At 42.3% G+C, this 10,816-nt stretch overlaps 1 protein-coding gene across 3 annotated transcripts; it reads right to left on the reverse strand.

Annotated features, from left to right (window-relative positions):
- Positions 1-1,612: 1,612 nt before the first annotated feature.
- On the reverse strand, positions 1,613-10,815 carry CNOT8 (CCR4-NOT transcription complex subunit 8). Of its 3 annotated transcripts, none has more exons than XM_067566291.1 (7): positions 10,511-10,815; positions 8,604-8,730; positions 6,488-6,681; positions 4,763-4,924; positions 3,708-3,852; positions 2,843-2,953; positions 1,613-2,533 (listed from the first exon to the last, which is right to left on the reverse strand). In XM_067566291.1, the coding sequence occupies exons 2-7, from the start codon at positions 8,718-8,720 to the stop codon at positions 2,384-2,386; spliced, it is 879 nt and encodes a 292-aa protein (XP_067422392.1). In that variant the 5' UTR covers positions 8,721-8,730; positions 10,511-10,815; the 3' UTR covers positions 1,613-2,383. The 3 variants fall into 3 exon arrangements, with proteins under 3 accessions (XP_067422392.1, XP_067422391.1, XP_067422393.1); XM_067566290.1 differs by having other exon boundaries at positions 8,604-8,745; positions 10,511-10,814; XM_067566292.1 differs by lacking the exon at positions 10,511-10,815 and adding an exon at positions 9,806-9,903 and having other exon boundaries at positions 8,604-8,745.
- Between the last annotated feature and the right edge of the window lies 1 nt (position 10,816).

The raw sequence follows: 10,816 nt of genomic DNA on the forward strand, positions 1-10,816 counted from the left end.
GCCTTGAATTTAATTTGATAGGGGTTGAGGAAAAAGGAAGCAGTGGCTATTTTTTTTAAAGTGTATTAGTATTTAGCTGACATTTCATTCAGTGTACCACCTGCTACTTTAGGTTCAGTTCTGTCCAATGAAGTGTCGTGTGACTGCATGAAGTCTCTTCACATTCATCTGAGGGGAAGTGAGGAGTGGAACCTTGTGTGACTTTGCGGAAAGGGAAAGTAGGTTCTTCATGTTGCTACGTTGATGGTATATTTGACCTAACCATAGTTCCCATGGAATCATTGTGTTAGTCAAGGTCAGTCTGGTTTACCTATATTTCATGTACAGCTAGCCTCAGGAGTCACTTAAGGTTTTGCTTTTTATTTGAAATGTCAGTTCTTCCCTTGAAGACAGGAGAGGTGATGTCATAAAAAGCTGAGCAGCACCATAAGCATTGGGCTGAGTAGGAGTGCGTGAGCACTGAGTGTTCACAGGGATGGATTAGCCTACATTCTGCTGCAAGATGGAAGGGGAGATCTAATATGAAAACATTTAAAGGTGCTTCGGCAGAGCAGGGATGGGTAGAAACATGATGTTGCATGTGTCAAGACGCCTGGAAACCAGCAGAGGGTGCTATTGTTCCATAAAGGAGCCCCCTTTACCCTCTCCTAAGGCAAGGGTAGCCATGTGTGGAGGAAGCTGCTGCCATCACCACAATAGCTGGCTAGGTTCCAAGAGAACACAACATAAGAAAGCTCTGCTCTGTTCCTTGTCTCAGCAGACCTGACAACCCCAGTCACACTACTGCAGCTGCTACTAACAGCCAGGCTCTTGCCCAAGTGTTTAGGGCTGGGGTACAGCCACCGACTAATCACGTTCATTCCGTTTTCTGAATGACAGAAGCCTCCCACATTCATTACAGCCAAGCTAATCTCTGTCCCAAGGTACAAACGAGCCCCCTGGAGTTGGTTAGTGGATATCCAAGAACTGACCACATGGAAAGCTCCAGCAAGTGTTGGATGAAGCACAGTTGCTTTATCAGGCTGTTTAGGGAGTGGTGCCCTCCTCTACTCATACCCTGCTGCATTTGTAGAGAATTTAGAAAGAGATTACCATAGAACTGTTAGCTGCTCCCCCTGAGGTATTGCTGCAGGTTCAATACTTTCACTAAGTGTTAGAATTAAGTAGAAAGACCAAAAGCTCTAACTGGTTAAAAAAACCTTTATTTTACAAAATTAAAAACATCAATAGTATTTACATGCATTTTAAATACCAGCTTATAACATTTTAATCATTGCAAAAAATCAAGAATTTTATAAGCTTGTTAAAATGCAAGACTGTTTTAATGTGCTCTGTGCAAGCTGTTCAAAAATAAGTGTACTTTTGGAATATCTAATTTAAAACAAAAATCAGAATTCTCAGCCACCTATATCCACCCTTGAGCTGTTATCTTTATAAAAGGGAAATCCAATTGCTTTGCCAGGCTGTTAACTCACTACAATATAAAACTAGAGACACTTTTTACATATTTATGCACCTAGTAAACTTTTACATGCTGTGATGGAACGGGTAAAATCTTCCACATTATCAAGTAACACCAAGTAGCTGAAGTTAGAATCAAGTTTGGTCTTCTAGAAAAGAGAAACTTCTAGGCCCTTTTAAACTATTTTGCAGAACAGTTTCTTGTATTAATACTTATGAGAATTAAGATTAGTCTTACAGGTGTGTCACATCTGTATGGCACAACAGTCCCAAAGAAAGTGGGAAATTGTACAGAACTGGGAGCTCTGAAGGTGGTCAACTCAACTCCAAATATACCATGTCTGGCTGTTACCAAGACACATCTATTTGAATGTTTTAGCTGCACGCAAAGTATTTCTTACATTATCCTGTCCCAAAACGCTAGCAAGAACGAGTGGGTCATTTCTACAGAATACACCGATAAAAACAAGCAAAGGATGAGGAGCAGACCTCACCGTTACAGCCAACGAAAGAAATGTTAAAATAAGCTTCTTAAAGCACAATCTGCAAGTGCGTTTGTGGGTCCGATTTCACTGGCATTTCAGAACCTCAGTTCTGCTGAACATTCTGCAGTTGAGTCTTCCTTGCAGATGCAGTACATTTTAAAAGGAAAAAACCAGGTATATACATTCTTTGTGTCTCTCCTGTCCTTGGTACTAAAAAGATGGCAAGCCACCACTGCTGGCATTATTGTAAATTCAAGTCAACTCCCTTAGTGTAAGTTTGAACTGAAAGGAGAAGCATCTTTTGTCTTCAGCAAATCTCTAGTCCTCATGCTAAATGCACATTGCTGCACATCATCTGTATGACAGAGACTGCTGGAAACAGTTTAGGACTGCAGCTGCCACGATGGGACCATGTCTTGGTGAGTGGTACCCAGTGATCACGGCTGCAAGTTGTTGATAATAGCCAGGATGCTCATCTTCTCTTGGGCTGAGTCTGCATCTTCGTTCTGTTTCTGTGCCACGCCCGTGCCCAGGCCGTATAACCGCCCACAGTACTTTGCATCATCAATCGTGTCCTCGAAGAACAACTGCAGGGAGGGAGGAAAAATATTTCTCCATGTCTTAGTGTGCCTTTGACCCTAAAGTACAGCTCTGTTTAAATGCAGCCACTTCTGGGGTAGAGGGTGGCAATCAACATACCCATGGGGCGAGAGGGGAAGGGTGGAGAAGAAATTTCTGCCAACACTACTAGGTCTTACAACTGCTAGTCTGAGGCCTAAAGGGCTGACAAAGATTCAAAAATGAAAATACCAGGAGATGCATGTTGGGGGGGGCAGGCCATACATTACATTCCCCCTCAGATTGCTGCTGGAAGGAGGAGAGTGACCCAGGGATACCTCTTTCATTCGGAAGAATGCCATCCCGGTGAGCAGAGAGTCTGATCCTGCCTGATGTTGCCGTCCAATTCGTTGCAAATCCAGTTGATCTGCAACTTCTTGAAGGCCGCCCTATAGTGGGAGAAAAACCACTGATTTAATAACCTAGAGTCTCTCTTCTGCCAATGCTACCACATCCCATACTTCTTCTAGACTTGAAGGCTAATGGCTGTCTTTAGAGTTAATCACAGCTGATGTGCCAATATCATCAGGCATTCCAGTGCTCAGACGACATGCCTCAGGAAACAACTCAGGTCTGGGGAAGGGAAAAACTCTGGGACTGGTAATCCAAACGATGCTTGGAAATTGATTTAAGAGATTTCAGCTTTTAGCAGTTATCCAAGTCATGCAGTAATTCATTTAATTCACTCTTTTCAGAGAGAGGACAAGTATGCCCAGTCTCAGCAGGCTTCAGAAATAAGTACGCTATGAATCATGAATTACCGTGGACTATTCCCTAAATGATATGTTAATTGATCAGTCAAAAGAGCATAGGAGGTAGAACAAACTAACTACAACAATTTTCCATTCTGTCATATGTAGGTAGTGCCACTGCATGGCTACAGTCAAAAGAATTACCCCTCATGCCCCGATTGTAAAATACTGTACATCTGCAACCAACCCCCACTTTGGCTTATTACACACTTACTGTTAGAATGTTATCAACCAGGCAAATCCCAATCTGTTCTTAGCTCAGAAGAATGGCCATACTGGGTCAGACTAATGGTCCTGTCTTCTGACAGCAGCCAATGCAAGATGCTTCCAAAGGAATGAATAGAACAAGTAATCAAGTGATCCAGCAGAGTTACTGACAAGAACTAAATACCTTAAGGTTTTTGCAGCTCTTCATTAGGTATTTGACATCATAGATGGATGGGAAGAAAAGGTTCAAGATATGGAAGAACTCGTGTTCCTCCTCTGGCAGCCTGGAGTCAGTCAATAGTTTCACCATGTAGCCAAAGTCATAGCCGCTGGGAGAGAGTTGTGCAAAATTAAGTCAGCAGCAGCCACAGCCAAAAGCACTAACCTCTTCCTCACAGTGAGGACTCTACTGCAGATCATTCAGACTCTAACATTTAAGCTTCTTATAAAACTTCACTCACTTTCCTGAGTGGGAACCTAGAGGGCTCACCTCAACCATTTACATCAAGGTGGGTCCTCCTATCACTTGCCTTGTCTGCAGTAGGATCTCGAGATAAACACACAAAATAGCTATATTGTTGGAAGAAAAACACCTTTTTTTCCTAGTGTAAACTTGGCGTCAGTGGCTGGAGCAATGTGCAATGGGAAAGATGAGAAGGCATGAAGCCTAGGGCCCCGCCCCTTGCATCCTCACCTCCAGGAGGGTTGCTTGGGTGAGCAATAGATGAGAAAGTGGCTGTGCACTCAAGTAGTTCAGAAAGCCAACTACAACCAGATGGGCAACTCAGCTACACAGGCCTCTTCCTCTCTACAGTAAACATCCATACTAATGATGCTCATAAAAGGGAGAAACAGCAATGTGATAGCGTCAGAGAAAACAGAACTTGAGTTTACAATGCACATGAGATAGGAGTTTAAAAAACTCTTCCTTATTCTTTTACTTCAGTTTTCTGTTAACTCTTGCTTTCAAAGGGGAAAATTTTAAAAGTCCAGGGTTTGCCAGACCTGGATACATACAGGTTTAGGGCAAAAGAAGTTCCAATACCAGTTAAACTGGAGAGAAACAGTTCGCACTTTACGTAGTTGAAAAACTGAAACTAGCGAGTTATAAATTCATCTCCTTAAAATCTGTGTTTTATTAAGATCAAAGGTGGGCGTGCATCTACTGACAAGATTATTCTTTTTGCTGCTTCAATATTCTCTGATAAGCAACGCACTTTCAATTCCTCTTGCACCAACCTGTGAAAGGAGAGCCATTTCACATTGTCACAGAGGACCACCCCTGAGGTCATGAGCAACTCTGCAAAGTGCAAGGTATCAATCCCTTCATCCTCATGTTTCTGGAATTGCAGCCCAGAGTTTGCAAGGAGGTCTATGGAATCCTGTGAGTACATGTCCTCCCTAAAAGAGAAAGGCAGCTTTGCATTAGATATGCTGATCTGGCAGGCTCATAGCTGAAAAGAAGGATTCCCCAAATACTTCAATTCAAAACACTAGTACAGTGACTTGACAATGGCATCACTGGACTCTGTTTTATGTCTCCGGGAACTTCACATCAATTCAGATTACAGGTAAAAAGTTTTCTAAACTGCTGGGGTTTCAACCTCAACCTACCATCTTTTCTGGCTTGTGCATCACCAACAACACAATTGTAACTTGGTTATTAATTGATGTGCAAGTCAGAAAAACCCACCCTTATGATGTTGGCTGACAGTTTCTGAGCATTGTTGCTCTGCTGGCTAGGAGCAAAATTTTTGTCACTGAAGTGAGCAGATGTGGCTCGAATGCAGACAGTAGAGTTGCTAGAAAGGCCATTTCACATCTCTGCACATACTACTTCCTCCATCTCCAATGCCATCTGAGAAATCAAGTTGTATTTGTTCCTTTCCTAATTATTGCCTATACCATGGCTTCTCAAACAGGACAAGGAAGGGGGAGAAGGATGCATTACACAGAGCTTGGCGGGGAAAGGATTTTGTTTCACAGGTTAATTTTTTTTTCTGAAACAGAACAAGAACAAAGATTTTGAAATTTCCCACAAAATGAAATCTCAAAACAAATTTGTTTTGGGTCAATCAAAATGTTTCATTCAGATTTACATTTTTAATTTTAAAAAATGTTAATATAAAAGATATCAAAATAAAAAGCAGTTTCAAAACAAAAAAATATTGCAACATTCCATTCTGAAAGTGTCAGAATATTTTGACATTATGGAAAGGCTTTTTTGTCTCTGTTTTGTTCAAAATGAAATTGTGTTGAAGTTGACATGTTTCCACAAAAAGTTTAGCTTTTGACAAACTGCCCTTTTCTGACAGAAAAAACACTGTCAGAAAATTTCCAGCCAGTTCTAGCATCATGCACACCGACACTTTCTCTATGGCTAGATGTGAAAGGGTCCTGAAAATTATCTCTGCTGTAACATGGAATCGTGATATGTAGAAGGTTGAGAACCACTGGCCTGTTCCATTTCACAAGATTAGTTCTGCTGGATTGCTACTGGAGTTTGGTTGATATTTGCTGGCTTAGGTCACAGCTTGTACTTGAGCACAACTCTGGGAAAAGGCATAGATTTTAGCTGTTGCAGAACCAGAAGAAAGCAGTTCTGTTATTTCTGGACAAGGAGATGGAGTTTAAAGAAAACCAAAATCTGGAAGAGTCCTTCAGGTTCCAATTAAACTTAAGGTACCTGAAGGTTTGGGCCTAAACTGTCTAGCAGTACCTTCAGGCAAACAACATGTTACAAAGCTGGGATCAAGAGCAATATTTTAACAAGGTTTTGACTTTCAGGAGTATTACAACAACTTCCATGGTGTCAGAAAAGCTTAGTCATTTTGTGCGGAGATCTGAATTTTCCTGGTGCAACATCAATTTCTGGCAATGGACATGCTGAAACTTGCTGTCGACAAGCAGAAGTATAATGGGAACAGCGGGGAGTAGTGGATTGTTCTGACTCAGAAGACTTACGTAAGGTTGAATTTGAAGTTAAACTGCCAGGTGTTGATCCCAGAAGGATATTCCCCCTTCTCATTCATGAAAGTTAGGCCCAGCTGGATAATTTTCAAGAGATCAACATTACACCGAAGAAGTTGATACTGATAATCTATGGAGCTGCGGAATTCACCAATTGGCCTCACTACAACTCCTGGAAACTCTGTGTCCTAGGAATGGAACATGAGAAAAAGTTAAGCCTTGCTATAGTAGTAAGTTGCATGTTCAGTCTGACACTAGCAGCTCTCAATACTAAACTTCCCACCTTTTCTACATATGTACAAAATTATGGAATTTGCTTTATCAGCTTTTTCTAATTGCTATTTGCTACACAACCTTAAACCGCTATATGGCTCCCTTAGCAATACAAACGCAGTACAGTGGGCAAAAAAGAATACTAATACATAAGATCTTATAATATTTAGAAACAAAATGTAAATTCAGACAGGATGAGGGTGTAAGGTAAAGAAAACTTGCCCATAATTCAACCACCCTGTCCCTCAACCTAGAGCCATCGCTCCACATAAGAAATCACGCCTACCCTTAAGATTTAGATTTACTTGCTTTTATAAATAAGTAAGTGTTAATGATTCCTCACATTAAACAAAGGTTAAACATTTGTATGAGGGAGATACAGAATAACTGAGCTGAACAGCTTTTACAGCACACTTTAGAGATTCTAGGGGAGAAGTGTGCTCACACAACCCCATCAACACACACATACATACACAGACTGAAGAACAAGGCCTTTAAATCTTGTCTGGACACAAATACTTAAAGTGATATTATGCATCACATGATCCAAGTATTCCCATGACTCTTGTATTACCAAAATGGGATATATTTCACTGACTGTATGTTCCCATATTTTAATATGGCAGATGGATGATGTCACTGATAAATTACAGGATGCCCATGGCCAAATTGTTCATTGTCCCTTGCAAGCATTTAATCTCAGAATTTTACAGGCATTCCTGTCCATAACAAAACTTTTAGGATGGAACAGTAACACTCAGGGGCCAAAGAGTACAATACACTGACTTGATGCAACAATCATTCAGTGTCTTTGTTTCCTAATTTGTCTTTTCATTAATAATAAGCACAAACCCCTTCTTTTGGTTTGGAAGTCAGGAAGCTGGGAGATAAATTCAGAAAACAAATACTCAATAGGTTTACATTCTTGTTTCCTAGTGAAGCATTTTTCTTTTCTCAATCTTTTGCTTTTTAAAAAAAAAAAATCTGCACCACACGCCGCATACACTATATTACTACTGATTTAAACATTTGTAAAGAAAGAAAACAAAAAATTAAATAGCCCTCTCTGAATGGTTTTGGTGCTTCTCAGGGAGAGCTGCTGTTTTACTTCTATTTCCCAGCAGGAAGGTTAGTCTGCTTACAGTGTTAGTCAAAGTGCTAATCCAGTAATTATATTTAATAACTAGAACAACTGATGGACAATTCACACCCTTTGAACAACTAGATTAAAACTGGATTAAGTGAACAAAAAGTTTAGACAATGCTAAGAGAACTTGCAATTTTAGACAATTTCTATTTCATCCATAGCCTCTCTTTAAAAAAGCATCTTTGTGACTATACAGTTTATCTCCTGCTACTAGTCATGTATCAATGCTGCCTTTTCTTTCAGTTTTTTATTATGCAAAACATCTAACACAGCCCTGCAATATAATGTTGCTACATATATTTAGAGAAGTTTTTTTTCCCCACATGTAGATTATCCAATATCTACTAAAAATCTATTTTTCTATCTGTTGAACACGTTGTCCTAAAAACACTTCAAAAATCAGCATAGTGGTTATTTGTTGTGTGATATCCCTCAAGCCTCACGGTATGCATGTGTGATTTCACAGAGAATCTACACAAATACTAAGCAAGCTATTAGAGGAAGACCATATATTAAAAATGCAAGTAAAATTTTAAATGCCAAGCAGCTTTCCAACTGGTCCCCCACTTACTATTCAGCCTAAATTGACCTTGGAATACCTTTATATCTACATTAAATTAAATCAAGCTACCTGCATTAAAATGCCCGAGTTTAGTCAAGTAGGTGATTACTGAAGTACAGCATATTTACCATTGCGATGTAACTGTAGCTGAGAACTATTTCTCGAATTTTCCTCATCTCTTCTTCCAGATTGTTTGCCCATACTTCACAGATAACCTGACTGTTCTCCACAAGTGCTGCTGGCATCTTGCAGGAACTGGAGTAGAAACACCTGATGTCAAAGTTGGATGGTAAATATGGTAGTGTAGAACCGCACGCTGTGTAACCTTATCACAATGCAGTAAGCACATACAAACACATTACTTTATATCAATACATCTCGACAAATCAGAACACAATAGACAGCAAGTTAGAATGGCATGTTCCTACTTTGGGGTATCAGCTTCAGCTGGCATATTTGAGTTATTAAACTACATTCTTTCTTGCTTTTAGAATATGCAGTAACGAGAAAATGCAAAACATCTGTTTTAAATTGGCAGAAGGCATCCAGGGCTACTAAGTCCAAGCCAGTGGTCACTTCTTTTTTAAGTCTGCATTTCAAGTGTGAGATCTATTTGTACAAGCCTAAAGGGGACTAATACTTTAATTTTGTACAGCTTTTGCAACAGTGTTGTTCTGTTACGGCTGGAAAGTAAGAGTAAATACATCCCTACTGTACTGTTATTGTAAGATGTGTGCTGCTCTGTTTCAATTCCCCAAGGCCTGTTCTACAAAGATTTTGTAGAAGTTTTACTATTCCAGTAAGGGGTGAGATTTTGGGCTGATATAGTTATATCAGTACAACCTCTAGTGCTGACAGAGTTAGAACAGTACAGATTATTCTGATTCATTTATGGGACTAAATCCATTGGTATAATTGCACCCACACTATGGGATTGTGCCAATAATTAAAGCAGTATGAAAACCATGTATAGACAAGCACAAAGTATTATAGCAAGTTGCTACATGCAAGGCATCTAAAGTTATGAACAGAAGCTGCATTGAAGCTAAACACTCCATCAAAATATTGATGAAAGCAGATGCTGATCAATATCGTTTTACCTGCCCAGGAATTAAACAAATATTTATTAAGTTTAATATCATCAATGTAGGCCTTTTGGGTCTTGTCAACTCTAGTTTTCCCAGAATTTCCTTAGTGGAAAGATGGAAGAGGAAACACACTACGCTTGAGATTATGCTGTTACCAACTTTGGCTTTTTGGCAGCTTATAAGAGATGAGATGCTATCTGTCTCTAGTTATTAGTGGGCAGGTCTCCCGGGTAATGGCACACCTGTTGGCAGCCTCAGCCAAGACTCCAAGGATTTGTGGGCATGTCAGGAAAGGGGTACACAGCCGAAGGGGAAGTTTGCATCTAGCGCTGGCAATGCAGTCTCTCTCCATTGAGAAGCACTATGGTTAGTGCCTCGACCTACTGTTCCAGAGGAAGAGGGGCGTGCTTGTGATCTGAGAAAAGAACAAGGCCCCCTCCAAATTATCTAGCAGCAGGCGGGAGGCGCTCTTTGCCTGGGACTGGCTCATGAAGGGACACTTAAATCCCCTTTAAGAAGAGGGGCTAACTCAGCCCACAGGAAGGCAGCCCTGGATAGTGAAATAGGCGCCCATTGCCTTCCACCTTTTCCCACAAAGAGGAAGTCGCGTTTCTCACACAGCAAAACACAGGCACAAGAATCGTCCAGGGGCGCCTTTCCCCCCCACTGACTGCACCCACCCGTAGCCACGGGGAGGGGGAGCAATGGGCTGGTAGGCTCTGCTCCCCAGGGCATCCTTCCCCACCCCGCCCCAGTGCAGACCCCAGCCCCCCTCCTCTTCCCCACACCCCCCTGCTCCCGATCCTCCTCCCAGCCCCCCACCTCTTCCCCACGCCCCTCCCCCGATCCTCCTCCCTGCCCCCCTCCCCCCTCCTCACGCCCCCAGCCCCCTTCCCCTCAGCGGCCCCCAGGGGGTATACAACGGGGCCTCCCTCCCCCCACTGCACCTGCTGTCTCCGCCAGGCCCGCCCCGTCTCCTCACAGGCGCAGAGAGCGCGGGCTGGGGGGGGGAGGGGAGAAGCTGGGCCTTGATCCTCCACTTCCCGCCGCCGGCCGCTCTAGCCTCCCGCTAAGCCTTTGCGCGTCTCGTCTGCTCCTTCCTTCCCTTTCCCGCCTCGCCTCGGGCGGACTCGGCGCGACGCCCCGCCCCCGCGCAGCCGCACTAGCAGCAGCAGGCCGGCTTCCACCGCCTCAGAACTTCCGGTCTCGCTCTCGCGAGAGCTGAGGCGATGGCAGGCAGGAGGCAAGCCCAG

Source organism: Emydura macquarii, unplaced genomic scaffold (genome assembly GCF_026122565.2).
Source record: "Emydura macquarii macquarii isolate MOO-44397 ecotype Brisbane River unplaced genomic scaffold, CSIRO-AGI_Emac_v2 contig_2768, whole genome shotgun sequence".
NCBI lineage: Eukaryota > Metazoa > Chordata > Testudines > Chelidae > Emydura > Emydura macquarii.